The sequence below is a fragment of the Elgaria multicarinata genome, chromosome 9 (genome assembly GCF_023053635.1).
Source record: "Elgaria multicarinata webbii isolate HBS135686 ecotype San Diego chromosome 9, rElgMul1.1.pri, whole genome shotgun sequence".
NCBI classification, from domain to species: domain Eukaryota; kingdom Metazoa; phylum Chordata; class Lepidosauria; order Squamata; family Anguidae; genus Elgaria; species Elgaria multicarinata.
Window position 1 is genome coordinate 77,316,499 of NC_086179.1, and position 25,114 is coordinate 77,341,612.

General features: G+C 42.7%; 1 protein-coding gene across 1 annotated transcript in view; it reads left to right on the forward strand.

Annotated features, from left to right (window-relative positions):
- The first annotated feature begins 973 nt into the window (after nt 1-973).
- CERK (ceramide kinase) overlaps nt 974-25,114 on the forward strand; it is a 55,236-nt gene continuing 31,095 nt past the window's right edge. The window contains exons 1-4 of the mRNA XM_063134115.1: nt 974-1,244; nt 18,712-18,825; nt 21,808-21,930; nt 23,800-23,925. Of these exons, the coding sequence (XP_062990185.1) occupies nt 1,097-1,244; nt 18,712-18,825; nt 21,808-21,930; nt 23,800-23,925 (511 nt within the window). The 5' untranslated portion in view covers nt 974-1,096. The remainder of the gene's footprint in view (nt 1,245-18,711; nt 18,826-21,807; nt 21,931-23,799; nt 23,926-25,114) is intronic.

Sequence of the window (25,114 nt, forward strand, 5' to 3'; positions counted from 1 at the left end):
GTGGCTTCTAAGTCATCTATATGCAGCATGGCCTAATATGCCACATGTTAGATCACAAACAGAAAACTACTGCATTTTCCCACCAGAAGTGGTTACCAAAACTATTTGAATGTTTAACAGGGAAATATGTGCAAGCATGTTAACTGGGAAACGTAACATTGAGAAGATAAGTCTATTTTCTAAATAGATATACTAATGATGGGTGTTCCTCCCCCACATCTCACCGCCATCACCACAAACACACTGCCATTGCCCTGTGATTTAACAAGGTCAGGCATTTGGACAGACTATTTTTAGCATCCTTCTGCTAACCATAATCTTTCTGGAATGTTTTTAAGAAAATCCATGCTGGCGGTATTTTTAATTGAGGCCCAGCAGTCAAACAAACAACTCCCATCTGGAAACACCCTTTCCTGTCAACACCATGAAGTGAACTGAAAATATTTTGGAAATAGAAATCATGTTATCTCCTCCTCCAAACCAATCCCTGGCACTATGAAATGCAAAAGGAGAAGCTCCTGCCTAGAGAGAACGAGGAAAATCCGGCAAGACTGGGAGAGTGGGGCCGGCGGGGACACATCGCTATCTTTATTTCTTTGTTTGCAAGCGCTGCTAGGATGGATCTCATGTGTGCTTCTTGAAGACACTGATGTGGTTGTTTTTCCTTTCTCTCCTGCTGCTGCTTCCATCCGATCCCATAGCGATGGGCCTCCCTTCTCCTTCTGACCTCCTTTGAGCTCTGAGCTCCATTCCAGACCGGGCCCACTCCGATTCCTGTCGCTCCCCTTCTCCCCAGCGACTTGTCTTCCTCCTCCTTGCGAACGACAAGGGAGCGGAAGGAGTGAGGGCACCCTACTTGAGGGCCACGCCACCTTCAGCAGCGGCCACTGAGCGTGCGCGAGTCCCCCCCCCCCCCCGCTCCGCGCGCATGCTCCTTGAGAGCGGAGCTGCAAATTCTGAAGGATAACAGATTCTGAAACATCAGGCGGACGGGCGCACCGACCGGCTCGTCCATCTTCTCCGGTGGCGGCGCTCGCCCCGACCGCGCTCGCCAATCATGACGCTGAAGTCAAAGCACCCGGGTCACTGAAGAGCCATGGGCGAGGGGTCCCCCCCGGCTGGCCGGCGGACCCGGCTCACCTCCTTGCTGGTTCTGGGGCAGCGTCCCCGGGAGGTCACCTTAGACCCGGAGCGGGGGATCTTGGCATGGCGGGACCCAGAGCCACCACCACGCAGGGGACGAGGTAGGTGCCCTCAGGAGGCTCCCTTGGCTGCAGACGAGGGTTGGGGGAAGGTGAGGATGGCGCTTGGGCGCGCGGGGTGGAGAACAAAGGCTTGCAAAGGGGGTATTCCTTACCCCCCCCCCCCCCAGGCGCTCGTCTTTCTCCGGGCTCAGATCTGGGCACGGGTGAAATCGTGCTTCTAAAAGCGTGGCTCTGAGCATGTACAGAGTGCCTCTCCCTCCCGATGAAGCCATCGCTGTCCTTTCGCTCGTTCAACAAGACCACGCAGACATGACTCCCAGAGGAGCTTCGGGCCCTCCTTGTCCGCGCTCCTTTTCAACTTAAGCTGTAGTTGCATACAAAGGCAAAACTTTTTTAAAAAATGTGCTTGGGGAGCACCGAAGATGCTTGAGAGGAGCTGTCTTTGGTTCAAACTGGTTTGAAACTGTGCATCAACTGAAGGACTCCTTGCAGTAGGAAGTAGATCTCTGACATCTGATACAAGCCCTGCGTAACAGTAGTGCTGTATATATGTGCCTCTGAAAAGTTGTTGAAATACAAAGCCATCTTGTCCACTGGGCAAGAGGACAACTCCTATCCCACCTTGTAAGGCCCATCCAGATTTCTCCTCAAGAGGCTTAGGGCATAATCTTTTCTCTCAAACCTTTCTTTGCCAGAGGCCAGTGGTGGTGGTGGTGGGACCTAATTGCTGTTTCAGTAGTGTTTTTATGATTAGTCAACACTATGATCTTAACATCCGCATTTAATATTGCTGGTCAAGTATGCAGTGATGAAAGCAGTACACCAACGCATTGAAGCATAGGCATAATTTGAATAACTCCTTTTACAAGTTTGAGCTGCTGGCCTGGCAGTTGGCCCAACGCTTATTAGGAAAGGCACACACTTAATAATCTCTCTCTGTGTTAGATTTATTTTAAATATTTGAAAAGCATTAATAGTAAAACAAAGAAGTCAGCAAACATGCAGCAATATTTGGTAGATATATAATTAGATTTCCATCATTATATTGCTATGTAAGAATATTTTGACTGGCTAGTAAAAGTTTCATAAGGATTATTTATTTATTTATTTATTTTAAACATTTATATCCCACCCTATATCAATAAGATCTCAAGGCAGCATACAGTCGGTCTTCAGTGGTGAATCGTTCCTATTGGACACTTACAGTAGGTCAACAAATATAGATTGTCAGTTCCACGTGCTCCACATCTCTGAAACATTAGTTTTTTCTACCTGCAGTCTGTTAAGAGCCTGTTTGAACTGCTTGCTGGTGACTACCTGTGATCAATAGGTGCAGATATACTTGTGCATGCGATTACACATGCATGAGTCAAGGTTCCTCAAATATGGCCACCAGGGACTTTTGATGGCTACAGATTGGCAAATCTGCTCATTGACTTTTGGATGTGGTGTAGCCTCAGTCGAAGATCAAAAACTTGTTTTAAGAACTGCTGCTATAAACAATCAGGACCGGTTACGTGGACAAAGAGTGTATTGTGTGGACAGCACCTTAGCCTCGTCTCTGAGAGCTTTTATACAATAATAGACTAAAGAACAAAGCTGACTTGTGAAGTATCTAAATTTAATACTAACCTGGTTACTCATGGTGAGCAACATGCCATGAGGCATACCAGATCCCTCATGTATAGAGTAGTATATACAGTCACCATAGTGCTTCTGGTGTTTGCACTATGACAACTGCATGTATGGCTTTTTGCAAGTACAAAAGCAGAAAGGAAGCTCACCAATACCGAGGGCATGTCTACACTAAGGGTTTGCCCTGGGGTGGATTCACAGTAGCGGCAGGTCATCTTCATGACGCAGCCACCAATGTGAAGCCATCCGGAGACAAACTCCAGAAACTCTGCTGAAAAAAAGTTGGGCACTTATCCCAACATTTTTGGCAGTGGAGGTGTGTCATAGCCGATGACGCCCCATGATTGGTTGCCATCAGCTGGACAGGGAAGGGGGCGGACCTCCAGGAGCTCAGGAGAACCCTGTGCCCCGTGGTAAATAATAATTTTAAAAAACGGGGGGAGGAGGAGGAGAGGAACGGCCTCACACCTCTGTAAAAATATAAAAAAATAAAAAAGGGAGTGAAGAGAGGAACAGGGCCAGTTCTTCCCCCCATTTTTTTTAACTATCTGCGCAGCTGTACAGATAATAATTTTAAAAAACGGGGAGGAGAGAAACGGCCCTGCGCCTCTGAAAAATATATAAAAAAGAAAAATGGGGAGGAGGAGAGGAATGGTGCTAGGAGCTATCTGTCTGAAGTACCCTATGAGCATCATCAGACAAGCATTGTATGGCATGCTCGTTGCTCCCCACTTACAGATGTTCTTGGGTCCTTTTGACAACGATGTCCGCCTCCCATGCGTCTCCCGCTCCTTCTTGCCTTCTTTTCTTCACAAAATAGACCCCTTTAAATCCTTTTTTTTTAAAAAACAGAATGTGGCGCCATTTCCTGCTGTGTGCAGAAAAAGCGGTGCGATACAAGCGGCCACTGAATGGACCACGTGGTCATTCTTTACTTCCTCTTTCTTCTTCTGTGTTAAGAAAGAGGAAGTATCGTGGGACAGAAGAGGGAGGAGAGCGACACTGAAACACGATTCTCCCCCTCCCCAGTCTAAGACTCGGCTTGCACTATGTGTAGAACTCTCCTGGCCTGTGCTTCAGGATGACTGAGACTATGGCCTTAGCTAGAACTAAGGATTATCCCAGGAAAATGGAGGGGTCGTCCCTGCCTGCTCCCAGGATCCCCTGTGTGTCATTTGGATGTACAGGGATGATCCCAGGACAATCCTGGGATATAGACCTGATCTAGCCATGGCCATGTTTGTTCCGCTGGGTATACACAACAATATTTGCTGCATAAATGTGAAGCCACTTCCGTCTTTTCCAATACTAGACACTTGATGTTCTATCTTCCTGTAGTGTCATAGCCTTCTTTGTTTGGTGGGCATGATCTTGCTTTCTCCTCCAGTGATCTCTCTTTTTCCTGTTGCTTGTTTGGACCAGGGTTGTTGCCCACCACTCGGAGCAGGGCCTTTTCTGTGGTAGCCCTCATATTGTAGAAACTCCTTCTGAGGGAAGTTCAGACAGCCTTTTCCTTCTTGGTTTTTCACAGAAAAGTGAAAACATTTAGCTTCAGTTGGTCTTTGGATTTAACAACTCCTTTATACTGTATTATTGCTACCTTGGTTTCCATTTGTATTATACTGTTTTATTGTCACTTTACTATTTTAATTATTATAAATTGCTATAAAACTTCACTGAATAGTATTTTAATAAAATAAGTAAATATAAATTAATTGTGCATATTCCCCCTGACCTAGTTACGGGTTTCTGTCTCCAGCTGGCTAACAGGCTTATAGACTGTAGATGGAACCAGTTGCCAACTGGGAGACTAGTCAACTTGGAGACTCTGGGAGAGGATGAATTTGGTTTATAATAATTAAAATACATATTTTTAAAAAATCCATTTTGGAATGTGGTTTCCCATCATTCCCTTGATTCCTTCCTTTGTTTCTGATACCAGTGATGACAGCAGTGAGCCTGTCAGAATAGGCTCCTTCCTGTTAAACAGAATTTGAAGCAATTTTTCAAATATAGTTGGCGCCTGGCTGAGCACTGAATCAGTCATTACTCTTCAGTAGAGTGCCTTCTACAGAGACTATTCTTCCAAGTCTGCTTACTCATATGTCTGAGTTGGAGAAATGCAGTATTCTTAAACATACACACACACCCTACTTGAACACAGATTCTCACTTAGAATTAGCGAATTTTAAAGAGCCATAAAATATTGAACTTTGCATTCCTTGTATTGTCAGTTCATTTAGTTGGCCAAGTGCCAGGGCCTTAAGATACTTGTGGAAATTCCCTTTGATGTGCTACAGTGGAAATAGAAATCAGACACTCTTTTTATGCGACTTCTGGTAAGAGTGCCAAAACAGACATTACTTTCAGTCTGTATTCAGCAGCTCTGTCTTTTTGTTTTTTCATTTTTTTTACTTTAGAGTAGATGCAGGGGGCTTGATCCAGAACTTAAAAGCCCACCAAACAACCAGGGCCCCAGCACCTACTCTAGAGTAAAAATGAAAAAAAGACATAGCTGCTAGATACAGATTGAAAGTAATGTGTGTTTTGGCCCAGAGAGTCTCAATTCCCCATTTGGGAAGCGGAATATTAATGACCTGTCTCTCAGAGGTCCTGTTGGAATAGATTAAAGAACGCTACATATGAAATTGCTGTACAGTTAGTTGTATGTGCATTTTAATAGACTGAATTAAAGCGCAAGAGTGGTTAACCAGTAGCTTTTTAAGCCTAGATCTGTTTACCCTGAAGTAAGTCCCATAGTCAAGTGACTAGTTTTGGAGCAAACGAGCTTAAGGCTATGGACAAACTCAGCCAAAGATTCCCCATGGTCTTTCTATCATGTATTTAAAAAGCATCTAAAAACAGAAGCAATAAAGCCAGGTATATGTAAGGTTTTTGTCTTTGAACTCATAGCCTTAATAGCTTGGTTCTATTTAAACAAGTTTTTATTTAGCTTTACTGCTAAAAAAGACCCACATTCTTAAAAACAGAAAAAGCCATAGGAGTTTTAATTTGTGTAGCATGTTAAACCCTAAAGCTTCATTACTTCCCTTAAAGAAATGATCTTCACTGCTGCAGAGGTTATACCCATAAAATATTTCTTAAAAGACCTTTAACTTAGTTAAATAATAATAATGTCTTAAAGCAACACACGGTTTCTTGTACATTTTCCTGCCTTTCTTTTTAATATCCACATGGCCTCTGTATCACCTGCAGAAGCTCTCTGCATTTCACTTGTACATCCTATTGTGAAAATGCTTCCAATCCTATGAAGGATTCATAACATAACTCATTTGTCTTAATCTGACTGGGCCGTTGTGGTAAAGAGGAAGCTTCTGTTGTAATCAGAAGGGATTAAAGTAGAACTAGAAAGGGTGCAGTTTTGAAGGAAATGCAGCTGCAGCAGGTCCCGAATCCAGATCATGCTCCTCCTGTCACACACACCTGCTGTTGTTTGCCCCCAAAAGTGCTGTTTGCAGTAAGCTACACCCTAAAAGGCAAATAGGAGCGGGGGTGGGGTGCAATTTTTGGTGGGAAACTGGGTTTGGATAGGGTGACCATACGAAAAGGAGGACAGGGCTCCTGTATCTTTAACAGTTGCATAGAAAAGGGAATTCCAGCAGGTGTCATTTGTATATATGGAGAACCTGGTGAAATTTCCTCTTCATCACACCAGTTAAAGCTGCAGGTGCCCTGCCCTCTTTTAAATCTGGTCACAGTATAGCTGCAGTATAGCTCCTGCAGCTTTAACTGATGTGATGAAGAGGAACTTCACCAGATGCTTCATGCATACAAATGACACCTGCTGAAATCCCCTTTTCTATGGAACTGTTAAAGATACACGAGCCCTGTCCTCCTTTTCATATGGTCATCCTAGGTTTGGGGCATATTCTGCTACAGGTGCTTGCAGCTGCTTTTTCTTCAAAACAGAAATGGCCAATTTAAACATGCTTGCAAAATATTTTTTTTGTGAACTGCCCAGAGAGCTTCGGCTATCGGGAGGTATAAAAATGATATAAATAAATAAATGTGTGAACAATATATTTTGTAGTGTGGTCCTGTGAGTCTATACTAAAGATGACTGATCATGTGACTGGTTTATTATTAAACTATGCAAGTTTGCATATATCACTTGAGCGTGCATGCCTCCTTTTGAGCAATTTCTCTCTTGTGAACAATGAGATGTCTTTTGGGGGAATGAGAGAATGATGAGAGACTGTGGTTACTTGGAGGCATGACTTGTTAGCCTACCATTGGTTATTTTACCCATGGTGAGACTGCTGGTCGCGTGACGCCATTTTGAATATGCAACCCCCTCTCCTATCAGCCCCAGCCAACACAGCCAGCAGTCAGGGGTAATGGGAATTATAGTACAACAACATCTAGGGAGCAACAGTTTCTCCACCCACTGCTCTCGTTGGTTTCTGTGGGAGGGACTCCCTGGAAGCTACTGTGAACTTAGAACCTGTTTCTCTTTTTATCCCTTTATACTTTTTAGGCCCTGCTATTTTTAATTGCATATTATGCAAGTATTTGAAAACTAAAAGATGTTTTATTTCTCTAGAAATGTTGAACCCTCCCTTCACATATAAAATTAGTAGAAGATTCTAGGCTAGCTAGAACCCTGACCTTCTTGCTTTGTCTGCATACAACAGCCTTGTCAATAAACCAACAAAGGTTACTATCTCACAAACTTTTAAGCTGGATTGCCTTCATACAGTATGTATTAGTAATACCTGGCTGTAAGGGAAGGTGGGTGTGGGGAGGAAATCCATTTTTATCATGCTTCCCTGACTGTTTTGTTCAGAGGAGAGTCTTACTCAGCACAGGTAAGGCGAATAGTTCTTTACAAGCCTGGTTAGGGAGTATTTTATGAAGGGCAATATTCATACATTCTGTCTCCCACTTGCAGTCTGAAATAGCATAGCCCAGCAATGTAAAGCTTTTCTCAGGCAAGAAAACCACTGTCGTTGTGGGCACATTGGAGCAGATAGCAGACCGGCAGTGAAGAGTGGCTGCTGTTAGCCTCCGCGTTGCTGCTGAAATGTCAAGTATTCCAAACTGGGAAAGATAGCTCTGAGTTAGATGGGCAAATTGTGGCACAGCCTTCCCCAACCTGATGCCCTCCAGCTGTTTTAGACCTCAACTCCTATCAGTTCTGGTTGCGTGGCAAACGGCCAGGAATGCTGGAAGTTGTAGTCCAAAACGTCAATAGGACACTAAGTTGGGGAAGGTTGTTATGACATATTGACCCAGTTTGAATGGAACACTAAGCTATTATTTAGTGCTACATGAGTGAGCATGGGCAAGCCTCAGGCTCACGACCTTCCCTTCCTCTCTCCTCACCCAGCATGGCTGCAAAGGGGAGATTGGAAACCTCCACTTCCTAGTTCAAGCTAGCTGCAATTTGTTGTTACATCTGAACCAGAAACTGTATTTCGTTTGAACTACATTTATTGAAACAAGCCAGTATCATAAACCACAGTTTGTTCTTTCAGTGAACAAACTAACTACAGCTTGGCTCTATAGGACATAATGACAAATTGTGACTAATTTAAACCAGGAAGCAGAGGTTTCCAAACTCCTCTTCATGGTTGTGTCAGGGGAGGGAAAGGGGAGCATACAAGTTCAAGACTTGGCCAGCTCATTTATATAGCGCAGAACTATAGTTTAGTGTTACACCCAAACTGGACAATGGAACCAATGACCTAGGGAGATCGTGGACTCGCCCACATTAGAGGCCTTCAAGAGGCAGCTGGACAGCCGTCTGTCAAGCATGCTTTAAGGTGGATTCCTGCATCAAGCAGAGGGTTGGACTCGATGGCCTTATAGACCCCTTCCAACTGTACTGTTCGATGATTCTATGAAATCATGGTTTCTGCTAACCATAATTGGGAGCCCAAACCAGAGTTTGAGTTGCTTTTCTACTTTTGCTTCCTATGTGCTCAGCACTCAGCTTCGTAAGTCCACTCCTGTCTCCATGGTGCAGCATCACCTTGAGGCAGAGGAATGACCCTAGGTGTAGTTTGTCAGTTGTGAATTCAGGTGTAGAGCTGACCAGGCTGAAATGCCTCAGAACTAGGCAGTGTCCATGGAGACCGCTTGTGCATAAAGTTCACTCTAAGTTATTTTGCCTGACACTTTGTTTACAGCTACACTGAATTCTCTTCTTTCTTTGTTTCATGTCTTGCTTGCCCTGTACAATCATTAGCATCTCCTCCCTATCTCAGACTTCCGTACATCTTAGTCACCAACTCTTTTTGGCATTGTTTAGCCAAGCTTGACAATTTGTTTAACTTTATCTGTTCAACTTCCTCATGCTCTTCTGGTTTTACTTTTTAGTTCTTAATCCTGTGGGAGGTGGAGGGCAGGGAAGACACATTCTGTAATTCCGGAAACCTCAGAGAACTAACTGCCTTTCCACTTTGTCACTGAAATTTCTGTAACTTCGAGTTTCTAATCCATGCCTTTTGAAAGGCTTGTTTTGTCAGCTGATCACTTATTTAATGTGATCTCTTTTTGATCAAAGTGCTCACTTTAAAATATATCTGCCATTAATGTATTGTTTGCATCTTTTAAGAACCAGTACAGTGCACGTAGACACATGCATTACTCACAGGCCTTTTATAACAAACTATTTTATTCAGAGTCCATCAGGCTCAGTATTGTCTACACTGACTGGCAGCAAATCTTCAGGGTTTCAGGCAGAAGTTTTTCCCATATCCACCTCTATATGTTAGGGATTGAACCTAGGACTTTCTGCATACAAAGCATGTGCTCTACCACCAAACTACACCTCTTTGGGTATTGGTTCCCACAGATTTTATTCTAGCCAATGACTTGGTTTGCACATAAATGCTAACTCGTAGTTTATTTAACCCAGTGTTTATTGCTTTACTCAGGGTTTGTCTGGCAGATAGTTGAGCAAACTGCAGTTTTGTTTTTTCAATCTCTCCTTCTCCTCCCTTCCTGTATCCCAAAGGCATCTGTGGTACTGTAGTACTGATTTATAAAGCAGCTAGGGCTTTTTACCACTCTTGCTCACTTCCTCTGTAGTCTCGCAAAACAACCCATGAACAACCCACGTTCTGAGTTCACACGTAAAGACAACCATGGTTTAAACAACCCAGCTACAAACCATGGGTTCTTTTTCTGGGTTGTTTAGAGTTAATAAACCATGGTTTGGGCTATGTTCACTCAACATGACAACCCAGAATTTAATAACCCATATCATGGGTTGGTGTTAAGGGTGAACCCAGCCAATGAGTATACAGATATTTCAGCTAATTTCAGCTTGAAAGCAGCCAAGTACTTCTGCTTCTAGAACCTGTCAAACCATCATGTGCCACTCCAAGAACTCATTAGTTTTTCTGTTTATGTGTGTTTTGTGACACCAAATGGTGGGTATCCATCAGTGCCTAAATTTCATGGAAACTAATTTAATGCTATTTGATATGTCTGTTATCCAAGAACAATCTCAGGATTGGGATACTGAGTATCATCACTTTATATCATCCCTGATATTTCTGTTGTCTACAGACTGCACTCCTAATGGACCAACCTATAAACGTCTACTAATATCAAAGCTATTAAAATTGGCTTCTTTCCAGGATCTGACATCAACACCTTCTTAATGCATATTCCATGGATAAATCTTTTTGTCCTCCAACAGGTATATATAATTAGCCTGTTCAATTCTGTTTTTGTCAGGTTTAGTGCATGAGCTGCTGTATTTCCATCATACAAATTTTAGTGAAATTGGTAGGCTTCCATGTTGAATATTCAAAAATATGTTGTCATAGTTGCTGCTGCTGCAGCAGCGGCAGGGTACACTGAATTGCTAACCTTGGCAAAGGCACACTCTGCCTAATTGCTTCTGGTTCATTTTGCAAGTGATGGGGTTGATGGAAGGTTAGGGAAACGCAGAGCTGCCCAGCCATGAAGCAAGGTGAGTCACCCGCATCAGTCGGTGTCATGGAAGGAGTGGGGGAATTACACCACTCCCCCGGGGAGGACCCGCCGCTGCTGCCCTGCTACCTGCAGTGAGTGCTCTGGAATGCCCTGCCAGCCCCTCTCCCTCTGGGATTTGCTGCAGCAAGGGAACGGCTAGCAGGGTTCCCTAGAGCACCCGCCCGCCTTCTGTCTCTATCATCAAGTGCCGCTTTCCTCTTGCATTTGTTGCTGCCACCACCACCACTGTGTCGACTCGATAGAGAGCCACGCAGCCAGAAGCAGCAGCTGCAGGGCTGTCACAAGACCTGGAGCAAGATCTCACAAGAGTTTCACAACTACTACTTCTGGACACACACAGCATTAGCAGCCAATGTAAGGGGAAAGGGATGCAACAGAGAAAAAGCGGTGCAATGCAGCAGAGTCACATGTTCTCTCCTGCCTCAGGTGGTGCGAGAGCTTGTGCCAGACTGGGGAAACTGTCTGGATTTCTAGGCTATGAATTCAGTGATCCAGCTCTTCCCATTTATCAGGACATGTAGAGCACAGGGCAACGGCAGCCCAGAAATTCCCTGAGAAGTTGTATCAATCGTATCACAAAATATTTCTCCAGGTGGGATGGGCATAAGAAGCAAAAAGAGCAAACCAGCTAGCATCAGGGAAATTGATCTCTCTTTCGTGACCAACTGTCATAACACCAGTACTAAAAAGCAATGAAGGGGCAGCCCTAGAGAGGAGCTGTCATGCACACCTTATACTTCAACGCAGCCTTGCAACATGAATGGGTAAGGCTGCTGTAACTCTTTGCCTCGCAGCAGGCAGTCTATTTCAAACGAGCAAAAGTTTTTAAAAAGTTTAAGTTTAGGGGAAAATATTTTTATTCCTGCTTCTTTGATAATTGAAGAAAGACATCCTTACACCGCCTGGAACTGTTTACATTATTATTTATTGGCATAATTATAATCCACCCTTCTGCTCCAAGAGCACTCGCAACGAGGTACAGCAGCCTTCCCCTACCTGGTACCCTCCAAATGCTTTGGACTTCAACTCCCAACAGCCTCAGCCAGCATGGACAATGGTCAGGAATCCAGGGAGCTGTAGTCCAAAAGCTAATGCACAGTAAAACTGAAATCAATAAAAACAGCAATTCAACAATCATGACAAAAATACAGAGATAAAAAAACATTGCAATGAAATCAAAGGGCAGTAGTAAAACTAGGGAGCAGCAGGAAACATTAAAAGCCCAGTGGAATAATAACATATGGAGTAACTACCTGAAGATAACTAGAGGAAGGTCCATTACTGGGAGTCTGCTACATGTCGTGACTAGGCCTGTTGCCCTTAGGCTGGGGGAAGGAGTTTCAGGCAATTAATCAGAATCAGATTCTGAAGCAGAAGAGACGGCACCAGAAACATACCAGCTTACATGGGAAGTGGGGAGGTGACTCTCACGGGCTCTTCACCAGCTGGGAATGAACCTTTTCCAGACCTTATCACGGAAAACGTTAACAACACACAGTCTGTGGGAAATCAGTATTCTTCAGAGGGGGAGGGCACTTCAGGGCTAGCTGATCCTAGAGTCTGCTGCAGACTAAAATTGGCAGAGCTAAAGGAAGGAGAGAGAAGGTCAGCCCAGCTAACTTCTTGCCAAGGGCTTCTTCAGAACTGGCCTCCTTGAAGTTAAAGTGTTCTGGGTAGAGGTTTTCCCTTTTTCTTGAAAGGACAATTGACTTGCTGAGTTTGCATAGTTTTGCCTTGAGGAAAGTTCCTAGAGTTTAGACTCTCTTCAGGCAGGAAGAGATGTTTAATGCCTGAGTAAAGCTTTGTGGGTTATGGGGCAGAACTCTTTATTGTCTCCCAATAAGGCAGGAGGTTTTGGGAAACACGACACTACATAAAAAGTCCTGTCTCAAGTGCCACCCAACATTGCCTCTCTGGATGATGGGATCTGAGACAGGGCCTTGGATGAAAAATACAAATTCCAAGCATGCTCATCTAGTGAGAGGCAGTACATGAAAACATGTATTAGGTACTTACCTTGCTCATGTTGATTGACTGTCAGGGTGCAGTCTTATACACCAGGGGTGTGGAACCTCTTTCAGCTTGAAGTCCACATTGCATTTTGCAGTAGCATTCGGGGGGGGGGGGGGCTGGAGATAAAAGGGGGGGCAAAGGCAAAGGAATTGGGGCCAAAAATACCTGCACATTTTAGCTTAATGTTCTTACTTCAACTAACCAAGCCCTAGGAGAGGAATTTCAACCTTTTAGATTTGGGGGTGGGGGTGAACTGCAGAAAAGCTGGGAAACAACCAAATGACCGGAAGATGGAAGGAAAGGGTGTGTGGCCATCTAGGGGGCCCCAGAAGGTGGGATTGGCACCCAGGAAGGCTGTATTTGGATTCTGGCCTAAGGTTCTGCACCTCTGCTTTACACACTTATCTGAGAGTAAATCCTACCGAACTTGGTGTGTTCAGCTACCTCTAAGGGCCAGTGTAACACAAGCTATTAAACGATTGGTCTTTGTCATAAATGTATTAAATCACCAAAATAAGCCTGCACTCCTAAACAGATACAAGGGCCTCTACTTCCCTTGCTCGGCTTCGTCCATTTTCTTCTGCTACCCCTTACGCCTGGAACGCTCTTCCAGAACATTTGAGAACTACAAGTTCAATCGCAGCTTTTAAAGCTCAACTAAAAACTTTTCTTTTTCCTAAAGCTTTTAAAACTTGATGTTGTGCGGACTTTATACTGTTAGTTTTACCCTACCCTGTGCCTGCTTACCCTACCCTGTGCCTGTTGGCATTCTCTTCCCCTCCTTATTGTTTTACTATGACTTTATTAGATTGTAAGCCTATGCGGCAGGGCCTTGCTATTTACTGTTTTACTCTGTACAGCACCATGTACATTGATGGTGCTATATAAATTAATAATAATAATAATAATAATAATAATAATAATAATAATAATACACTACGGAATGAGTCCCATTGAACTCAGCAGTACTTAACCTCCAAGTAACCTGTATAGGATTGCACTGTTAAGATCATTCTTCAGAAGTTCATGAGTCGCTGATGATGTAGTTTGCTCATACCAAGTCTGCAGTTCCATGCATGATGCTTGCTTAGCTGTCAGTGGTACTTAATTCTGTATATATAGGATCAAGCTGTACTTGGATTTGGACCGATCTCATTCCTGGATGAGAGAAAATTGGAAGCTGCGTGTAAGCCCAGGGTTTCAGTGTGCTGTACCTTGTGGTTTTCATTTTTGTGATCCACCCAGAGCACTTCGGCTATTGGGCGGTATAGAAATGAAATAACTAAACTAAATAAAATAAGTGTAGTCAATCCATTCCTATTTGTTCCCATTACAATCATTACATATTCTTCTCTGAATTTAGCCTGTAATATACTACACCAGAAGAATATTCCCCACTTTAAACCTGGTTTCACTTCCCATTCCAGGCTTGGGAGAACAAAGGAGGACGATAATTCTCCTTTTTCACTTGAGTAGGCAAATGGTTTTCTGCAGAAGGAAAAGAGGTCAGCTGGGACTAATATCTCCGTCATTGTGTTTTTCATTAAAACTTCATGGAAGCTGCTTTGAATGGCCAGTGAGTGAGCTGCTCTGTGGCACACAGAGCAGTTTAAAGACATTACCTCAGGGTAGCTGTCATGTGTGAAGCGGCTCATTGCTGCTGACCTGTGGTAAGTGAACGACAGGGAAGAGCAGAAGAAAGCACAGTTCTGGATTGCCACATCCAGCGTGGGGTGTCTTTTCCTCAGCCAGTGTTTCCGGCACACAGCCTTTCCCAATTTGGGGCCCTCCAGATGTGTTGGTATAATTCACAACCAAACACATCTGGAAAGTAGCAAGTTGAGGAAAGCGGATGACGTGCAAAAGTGAGTTAGCATAGGGTTGAAGACTGAGGAGAGACATGATAGCACTCTTCAAGTACTTGAAAGGTTGTCGCACAGGGGAGGGCCAGGATCTCTTCTCGATCATCCCAGAGTGCAGGACATAGAATAATGGGCTCAAGTTACAGGAAGGCAGATTCCGGCTGGACTTCCTGACTGTTGGAGCCATACGACAATGGAACCAATGACCTAGGGAGGACGTGGGCTCTCCCACACTAGACACATTCAAGAGGCAGCTGGACAGCCATCTGTCAGGTATGCTTTAAGGTGGATTCTTGCATTGAGCAGGAGGTTGGACTCAATGGCCTTATAGGCCCCTTCCAACTCTACTATTATATTATTCTATGATTGGAACAAAGGGGGCTTTTGCTTTCTTGGAAACGAATTCACCACGGAGCCTTTAAATTAATCATTCAGGTATCACAAGAGAGCTTTTTCTCAGGCGTAATATACTGGTTATTCTCCATGTTAATGAGACCCTGGTTTTGTGGAATATCACTTCGCTATGCTTGCACTTCATTGTCAGTTTAGAAATAAATGGAGTGTGGCTAACTGCATTTATTTTTCTCCTTGGAAAGTTCTGCCTTTGATTGCTTTGCTACATGTTTGTAATGCATTCTGCTGACAATAAGAAGCAAATTTGTGGTCCAGGATTTACATGCCGAGGCAGAAAGAGTAGGCCTTATTCAATAAACGTCAGCTGTTCACATCTTTCTGTTTCTTCAGTGAAACCAATGTTAGATGAGATTCAAAATTATAACAATAGTGTTCATGGCTATAACATTTTTTATCTTTGCCACAATGTCATTATTCTCTTGGCATAATTACTAATTCAGTAGATCTTTTCCCCTAGAGTGAATAAACATTTTTTTCCTGTCATGGCAGTGTAAAGATTATACTAAAGAACTTTTGTGGATGTTGATCTTTTGTCTGGGGGCACTGAAAAACTGGAGCTGGTCCTGGGTACGGGATAATTGAGTGTAAAATAAGAATGACTAACTGAATGTAAATAATTTGTTCCCCCCCCCTTTAAAATGATAGCATATTTATGTGATTTTTATCTCTGCTGCCTCATATCATGTTCTGGATGAGGTGGCGCTCCCTCTGAAGGAGCAGGTACGTAGCTTGGGAGTACTCCTAGATCCATCATTGTCACTGGATCCCCAGGTGGACTCTGTGGCATAGAGTATTTGGGGTCAGCTTCGGCTGATCCACCAGCTATGGCCTTTCCTGGACAGGGACAACCTAGCCACAGTAGTGCATGCACTGGTAACTTCCCGATTAGACTACTGCAATGCACTCTACATGGGGCTGCCCTTGAAGACGACACGGAAGTTGCAGCTAGTGCAAAATGCAGCAGCTAGACTGCTGGCGGGTACATCTTATAGAACCCACATAACGTCAGTCTTAAAGGAACTGCACTGGCTGCCTATACGCTTCTGGTCGGAATTCAAGCTGCTTGTAATGACGTTTAAAGCCCTAAACAGCTTAGGACCTTGATACTTAAGAGAGCACCTCTCCTTATATAGGCCTGTCCGAGTCTTGAGATCCCTTCTCCGCATCCCACCAATGCAACATATACGCTATGATGGGACAAGGGAGAGGGCTTTCTCTGTTGTGGCACCCCGACTGTGGAATGCCCTCCCCTTGGAGGCCTGGTTGGTGCCAACATTGATTTCATTTCAACGCCAAGTAAAAACATGGCTTTTTAACAAAGCCTTTGATAGTTAAACTCACTGGCACATTGTTTTAACTGCTTTTATTGCTTTTAATTTATATATTGTTTTAACTTGGATCATGGTTTAATTTGTTTTTAACTGTGCATATTTATTGTTTTATACTGTATGCTTTTATCTGTACGCCGCTCTGAGATCTTAATGATATAGGGTGGGATATAAATGTTTTAAATAAATAAATACCCCTTCAAGACTGGGGTTCACAGAGTTTTGAGGCAATCTTGCTTCCCGATATTGACCCACCAATAAGGCCAGTCCTATGGTCACAAATCCAGGAATAAGCCCCATTGAATTCAGCAGGACTTACTTCTGAGTAGATATGTAGTTGCTTTAAACAAATCAGTCTTGGCCATGGCAAGTTTTCATTTCTGGTTGCCGTTTTGGTTTCTTTGATCAATATTATTGATGCTGTTATCACTTACTTCAGTACATTGCTTTGGATACATACTATTGTAGAAAACGTGATTACTATAATTTAGAAATACATAATTGACCTGGTGAAATCTCATCTTCATCACAACAGTTGAAGTTGCAGGATACAAAAGAAGGCAGCTTTAACTGTTGTGATGAAGAAGGAATTTCACCAGGTGCCACATGAATACAAATGCTGAAATTCCCTTTTCTACACAGCTGTTAAAGATACAGGAGCCCTGTCCTCTTTTCCACTCTTTGTGTCCTACATTGGGTGTAGTAGTCTCAATGAAAGGGCTGACCGCAAGGCAAAGTAATAAACCTGGCCAATGTTGCAGCAGACAAGTTTCAGTTCAACGGAGTTCAGGCAAAGGCCGAAGTGGTCAAGATACCAGACAAAGGTCAGAACACATAACCTGTCAGATACATATATAATGAGGCAAAAGCAGAAAGTGGTCAAAATAAGAGGGAGCAGTCAGTGAAGCAGTCAGGTACATACACAATCCAGTGGCAGATTCAAACAGGAGTCCAAGGTCTGTAACACAGAGGTTCGATCACAAGGCAGGGTCAGGAAAACAGGAAACAAGGCAGCAGAAGCTTGTTTCCAGCACTGGCTATGCAGATACTGAAGGTTTTTAACTAAGGTGACCATATGAAAAGGAGGACAGGGCTCCTGTATCTTTAACAGTTGTATTGAAAAGGGAATTTCAGCAGGTGCCATTTGCATATATGGAGAACCTGGTGAAATTTCCTCTTCGTCACAACAGTTAAAGCTGCAGGTGCCCTGCCCTCTTTTAAATCTGGTCACTCTAGTATAGCTCCTGCAGCTTTAACTGTTGTGATGAAGTGGGAATTTCACCAGGTTCTCCATACATACAAATGACACCTGCTGAAATTCCCTTTTCAATACAACTGTTAAAGATACAGGAGCCCTGTCCTCCTTTTCATATGGTCACCCTATTTTAACCATAAAGGATGCTGAGCCCCATCCAGGCTCAACTGCTGCCCATTAAAGCTCTCTGGCCAGAGCCATACTCCAGAAGAGTTGCTTTCTCCTGAGGAGACTTTCTTTGTAAGCGAGCACTCCTTCTCACAGGAGCCCTACTGGCCTGTTGCGTGAGGTGATGACGCTCCTGGGGCCAGGCTGTTGCTCTGCCTCCACTTCAGAGTTGGAGTCCCCTCTCTATGACCTGCAGCCAACTCCCCCGAAAGCCCAGGCTCCTCCTGGCCTAGTGTTACCAACTGATCGAGTGTGCCCTTGGTTTCTGTAAGCATTAGTTTTTCCTCTGAGAAGAATTCCTCAAGTGAGGGCTTTCAACTTTGGGTTGAAAGCAAGGAAACACTTGTTCAAATGAAGGGCTGGGAACAGGCCTGCTGGAGGCCCTAGACAGCCGTTGCACAGTCTGAATAGATCAGGGGTTGGGAAGGGGTGGCCCTTCAGGTGTTTTGGCCTACAGCTCCCATCTTCCCTCATCATTGGCTATGTTGGCTAAGGCTGATGAAAACGTTAGGCCAAAACACCTGGAGGAGCACAAATTATCCATCTCTGGAACAGATTATATTGGGCAGGAAGAACCTATAAATTAGGTAGCATAACATGTTCATTCATGATGAACCTCTTTATTATGACTTATCAATCTTCTTTTTTTATCTTTATCTTTGGAGAGAAAATTCTAAATTTACAAGATACAGGAAAGAATCTACCCCCCAATAAAACCTCAGGACTTTCAATTAATGTATTTCAGCAGGTCAAGCCTTCAAATCTGCTTCTCGAATAATATGTCTTATTTATTCACATTTTCTTCTAGAATTAGAAGCTAAAAAAACCTTTGTACTATGTATACCTTTCTCACAATGCAGAGTGTTGTGCTGTGCCCACTTCTGAGATTATTGCCGTCGAGGAAACAGAAATTGATGAGAAACAATCTAATACTGGAAAATGGCATAAAATGGCAAAACCACGCGCATTCACAGGTAATACAATAACACCATGATTTTTTTTTAAAAAAAAACTGTTTAATGACTTTGAAGTAAGTTGTGATCATTCTATGTATATAGTGTGGTGCAATGTCAACTTTGCACAGTGTGGCTGCATTTGGACGTAATGATAAACTAGGTTGTATTGTTACAGGAACAGGCCACACTGAGCTCCCATGCTTCCCCCTTACCTTTCTTCTTCCAGTGTAGTCACGAAGAGTTCAGAAGCATTCACTTCCATTTTTGATTGGCTAAAACTTGTTGTTACATCAGAACTCAGACAAACAGTGGTTGATCTTAACTATGGTTCGTGAAACCATCTAAAACTAGGATTATGAAGCTGGTTTGTTTAAACAACCCATAGATAAGATTAACCACAATTTAGGGTTTAGATGTGACACTAAACTGTGGCTTATCAAAAAAGGAAATGAAAGCTTTGGATTTCCTCACAGCTCCCATAGAGCAGTCGGAGGAAACATGCAAGCACAAGGTTCATTGTAGCCTGCTCCTGTAACAATAAACCATCGTTTAATTGCATTCAATTGCAATACTTCTAGTTTCCTTTAGAAAAGTCCCTTCTCTAAATTAATAATCTTGTTATTTATTTATTTATTTATTTATTGCATTTCTATACCACCCGATAGCCAGAGCTCTCTGGGCGGTTCACAAAAATTAAAACCATTCAAAGTATAAAACAACAGTATAAAACCATAATATAAAATACAATATAAAAGCTCAACCAGATGAAAACAGCAGCAATGCAAATTTACTACTGCAAATTTTAAAATTTTCAACTGTAGGATATTTTTCTATTTTAAAACTGTGAAAATTGGGGGGGGGGTGAAATGTGCAGTGCGGGTGACAGAAGTCAGCCTCGATAAGGAATCTTTTCCTCAGATTTTTGGGGGTGGGTGAGAATGGGCTGCTATTTACCAAGCAGTTTTCATATCACAGATATTTATATAACCACTTGGTAAGTTGGCTGTTTGCATTATTCTGCCAAGGGTGAGGAGAACCTTGCCAATTCTGGTTTCCTGGATTTCTTATCAGGTGCAAAAGTGTGGTACGGGCAAGGTACTCCTGGCTTGCCAAGGAGTAATTTACTACCTGGCAAATGGTTGTCTGTATTCACCCCCTTTTGTGTAGGGATTACCATAGTATCTCTTCTTCAGCCTAAAGGATTATTTCCACTATTGAAGTCCTGCTGTCATTCATTGCTGCTAGTTCTGCCCTTTCTGACCCTATTTGCACAAAATGGACTTTTAAGCAGTATTTCAAAGGGAAGCAAGCAGGGAGGATGCAATCCTATGGTGATAGTCGTCAGCCCCCAAACTCGGAGGCTGAAGACTATCCAATGCAGGGCGACTGGAGCACAGAGGTGATCCTCGCCTCCATGCTTTGTCCACCCTGCATTTTTGGTTAGACAGGTAAAACCTAGCTGGGCAGCTTCGGAGCGGGAATGGAGAGGCCGCACAGCGCATAGGCAATTGTGTAAAGCAGCTTATGAGGTCTCTTCCCTTCCCCAGCCCCGGGACTCCCTCCTTTTTGCTGTATCTGTGCTCCGTTTCCAAGCACAGAGACATAGCCGGCGTGGAGAGAACCGCTCTAGCTATGAGGTGTGGCGGGGGGGGGGAAGGGGCAGGGAGCACAGTTTCTGGGCTCCAAGGTTGGAGCCTTGGTTCCGACCTCAGATCCTAGAAGCTGGAAAATCCTATGTCCTCCAAATGCTGTCTACGGGACATAGGATTGTGCACTAATATATATATATATATATATATATATATATATATATATATATATATATATATTCTCCCCCATACATCTCTAACTTGCTTTTTGGCCCCCTAGGGCAGATGTCTGAACTCTGCATATTCACCCCACCCCATATTCAGACTGTAAGTGCCCTCAAGTTATATCAGGATACAGTTTGTTTGCATGTGTTTATATATGTGATATAACCGATTTATGACATCGTGGTAAACTGGCCAAGGTTTATTGATAGGTTACATGCCAAAAGTGCTTTTTGTAAACCAAGAGAACTAATAAATCTCACTTATATGTGATTCATTAAATTGCTATGACATCCTTTCTGTGCTTTTAAAAATGTTGTTTATTAACATTTTGGACATGGTTTTCCTGGCAACAGAAGGAGCATTTGAATTAAAATGTAGTATTTGAAATTTGAGAAGCCCTGCCTGACTAAGGTAAAAGGGCAAATATTTCACTAGGTTTTAATTAGCTTTAATATCTCATGAATGAATAGAAGCGTTACCTTTTACAGTGGTGGTACATGAGACAAACATTTTGGCTGGAATGAAATAACCCTTTGACATACAAGTTATACATTTTGTAATGATTGCTGACATCTGAAGATTACATTTTCAGTGACCTTCAGTGACCTTCATTTTGAAACCCTGCCCAGATTTAGAAAGTATGAGCTCCTTTCCAGGTTTATAAAGACCCTTAATCATCTTTATAAAATTACATTTTAATTTGGGATTCCCCCCCCCCCCATGTCTTTGGTTTCAATACCACATAGAGTAGCCTTCCTTAAACCAACCAGATGTGTTGGACTGCAACTCTCATAATTCCCAGCCAGCCTAGCTAATGGTTGGGGATTATGGGAATTGCAGTCCAATACATCTGAAGGGCGCAAGATTGGGGAAGGTTGACATAGAGCCACTGTAGCATAACAACTGAGAGACTGAACTCTGAACCAGGAAGTCAGATCTTGCCATGAACTAACTAGACGGTCTTAGGCAACCATTCTCTCTGCCTTTGCTTCAGCCTTTCACCTACAATATAGGGATAAGAATACTGAACTACTTTTTAAGGACTGTTATCAGGTTTGCAGAGGGCCTGTGTGTGCAGTTCTTTGAACACTTGCGGTCTCTAATTTCACAGTAAGTGTGTTTGAAAATTCTTTATATAAAGCTCTGATTCTTTCATGTGTCTTTATTTATTTATTTATTTTTGTAGTGTACCACGTGAAGAGGGCACAGCAACACCGCTGGCGGTGCAACGAAGTGACATTCTGGTGCATTGATGAGCAACTTTGTAAGCGGTGGATATGTATGCTAAAAGAATTACTTGACTCACAGAGTAAGTTCTAGATGAGGAAGCCGTTTCTTCTGCTGCTTTGAATGAGTATTAAAATTCTTGAGTAGATTAAAAAAAAAAGAGTGGGATGGAGTTAGCTGTTGAAGTTAATATTCATTGGCTTTGCAATACTCAACATGTATTTAACAGGGATACTTGAGAGTGTATTTTCAATTCTCCAGCCTCCACATCAAGAGAAGTACAATTCTTCACATTCATCTTTCTATTCTCTAGGCAGACTAGTGGGTTTAAATTACAGGAAGATAGACTTTGCTTGAACGTTAGGAAAAACGTCCAGACAGGATGAGCAATTCAACCATGGAGCCAGTTCCCTAGAGGCTGCCTCTCACTGGAGATCTCCAAGTAGTGCTCGTCAGCCAGGGATGCTTTACCTCTGGATATTCTGCCCTGAGTAGGGGTTGGAGGAGATGGTTTAACTCCATAATTGTTCTAGAGAGAGGTCTCAAAGTTTTAGCATTACTGGAATAAATTAATCCCACTTGCATGCACTGATACTTTGACCATTTCCTGTTTGTTTTTCTATGCTCACATGGGAAGTCTTGCTCTCAAACCACACTGTTCACCACACTGTTCACATCTCCCCTTCCTCCGGGAATCTCACCAGCATCAAATACAACAGTGACAGCTAAACTGCTTTCAGAATTACTTTTACTCTTTTCATTTTCCCTCATATAATATCAGTTAAGTAATTTGGAAACCATGCCTGCTCAGAGGTTTTCAAGCAATGTTTAGGGGACTTGGTAACTATTTAGAAAAATGGATAATGGTATATTTCAGGGATTTGTTTGGATGCTTTACTGTTTATTCCTAGCTCTCCTCTGTGACAGGCGTCCTAGGAGTTTTTCTGACGTGGATCAGCTTCAGTGAAGTAGGGTGACCATATGGAAAGGAGGACAGGGCTCCTGTATCTTTAACAGTTGTATTGAAAAGGGAAATTCAGCAGGTGTCATTTGTATATATGGGGAACCTGGTGAAATTCCCTCTTCATCACAACAGTTAAAGCTACAGGTGCCCTGCCCTCTTTTAAATCTGGTCACTCTAGTATAGCTCCTGCAGCTTTAACCATTGTGATGAAGAGGGAATTTCACCAGGTTCTCCATAGATACAAATGACACCTGCTGAAATTCCCTTTTCTATGCAACTGTTAAAGATACAGAAGCCCTGTCCTCCTTTTCATATGGTCATCCTAAGTGAAGTATATGCAAGATAAGAGGCAGTGAGATGTAATGGATGCAGTCTTGGTCTGTGAAGACCTGTGTTCCAATCCCTGCTCCACCACAAGAGTCAGGGGTGATCTTAGGCCAGCTATTTTTTCTCATCATCTCCCTCCCTCACAAGATTGTTGCGAGGATAAAATCCATTTGTGGGACACATTGAGGAACATGTATGCTGCCTGCCTTGAAAGATGGGATTAAAAGTTTGGAGGAAAGATAAGATTAAAAAAATTCATTAAGAAATATAACTCTGAATTATATAAACAGGCACACACAAAAACAAAAACAAAAAGCCAACCACCCAAGCCCTTTGCATTTCCCTCCATTTTCTGGCCATATACCCTACATAACTTTCAGAAACTCAAACAGGAGAAAAGAATGTTGGAATTAGCCCTAAATGGGAAATCAACGTGATTCAAAATTGTCTAAAAGTTTATGGGTATTTTTTTGTTACTCCATCGAATAATTACAACATTTGTTCTATTTGAGTAGCTATTTAAAATCCCCTTGGTTCACTCATGTTGTTTCTAAAGATAATGTTAGCATTCTGACACATGGAGAGGAACTGAAAAACAAATAATCTTTTAAATCTTCAACCAAATTGTGTACCCCTTTGTTTTCTTTTTCATTATGGCAGTCTCTAGACCAAAGCACTTGCTTGTATATATTAATCCATATGGCGGAAAGCGACAAGGAGAGAAGTTATATGAACAAAAAGTAGCTCCACTGTTTAGCCTGGCTTCCATCTCCACTGATGTTATAGGTGAGTTACGTGGACTGATGTGATGTTTAAAACTCCGAATGATGGGCAGTGAATTCCTTTGCAGCAGCATGTGCAAGCTTCAGAAATAACTGCCTTGAATAAAGCTTTATGCTCTATGGCAGCGGTGGGCTGAATGTAGATCTCCAGATATTTTGGACTTCAGCTTCCAGCATTCCTGATCATTGGCCGTGCTGGCTGCGACTTCTGGGAGTTGAAGTCCCAACCATCTGGAGCTCCACCTTCTATCTACTCCTGCTCTATAGCAAGTGATTCCAGATGTTGTAACTCTGTATATCAAGGTGGGCAACTTGTAGCTCTCCAGATGTTTTAGCCTACAACTCCCTTCACTATTGGCTAGGATGGCTAGGGCTAATGAGAGTTGTAGGCTGAAACATCTGGAGGGCCATAAGTTGCCCACCCCTGCTATATATTGAAACCAAGAGTGTTTATTTTCATCGAGAAATGCTTTGGCTCATCCTCTCTCTCATGAACACACAGGCCTAATTAGACATGATGGCCACAATCCAATGCAGTATTAGACATGGGCTAGATCTACACTACTGCTTTTAATCCGTATTGAAGTGCCCTGATAATGGTTGGGGCACATTATGCATTCTGTATACTGCTTTTCTAGCATTACTTCCCACTTTTTATTCCGTATTAGCCAAAATACCACAACAGATGCCATTTTGTGTGCTACAAGGTATAAATGCACAAGAAGGATGTAGCATCCCTATGATGGGATCATATCAATATGACCCGAGGTGTAGATCTGGTCCCAGTTAAGCGGATTGCAGGGCCCATAATTTAGGAAAAGAGTGTTTATTAGATGCTTCAAAACTCTTGTCATTGTATTTAGCGTTTTACAGTTGATGTACATTTTTAAGATGTATTGATTCCTGTTCTAATGTTGTTCTCCGCCTCGATCCAAAGGGAGAGGCGGGTAAGAAATAAATAAATATATTATTATTATTATTATTATTATTATTATTATTATTATTATGTAGAGGGGCAGATATTCTGCTGAGTGACAGCCACTTTTGACGAATCCTCATTGCTGCCTAATTTCTAGAAGTAACCTTCTGTCTACCCAGCTGTTCAAAATATATTATTATTGTTATAGTATTTATTTATTTACAATATTTATATACCACTCAAGATTCTGAAGTGGTGAATGTAGGTATAAAAA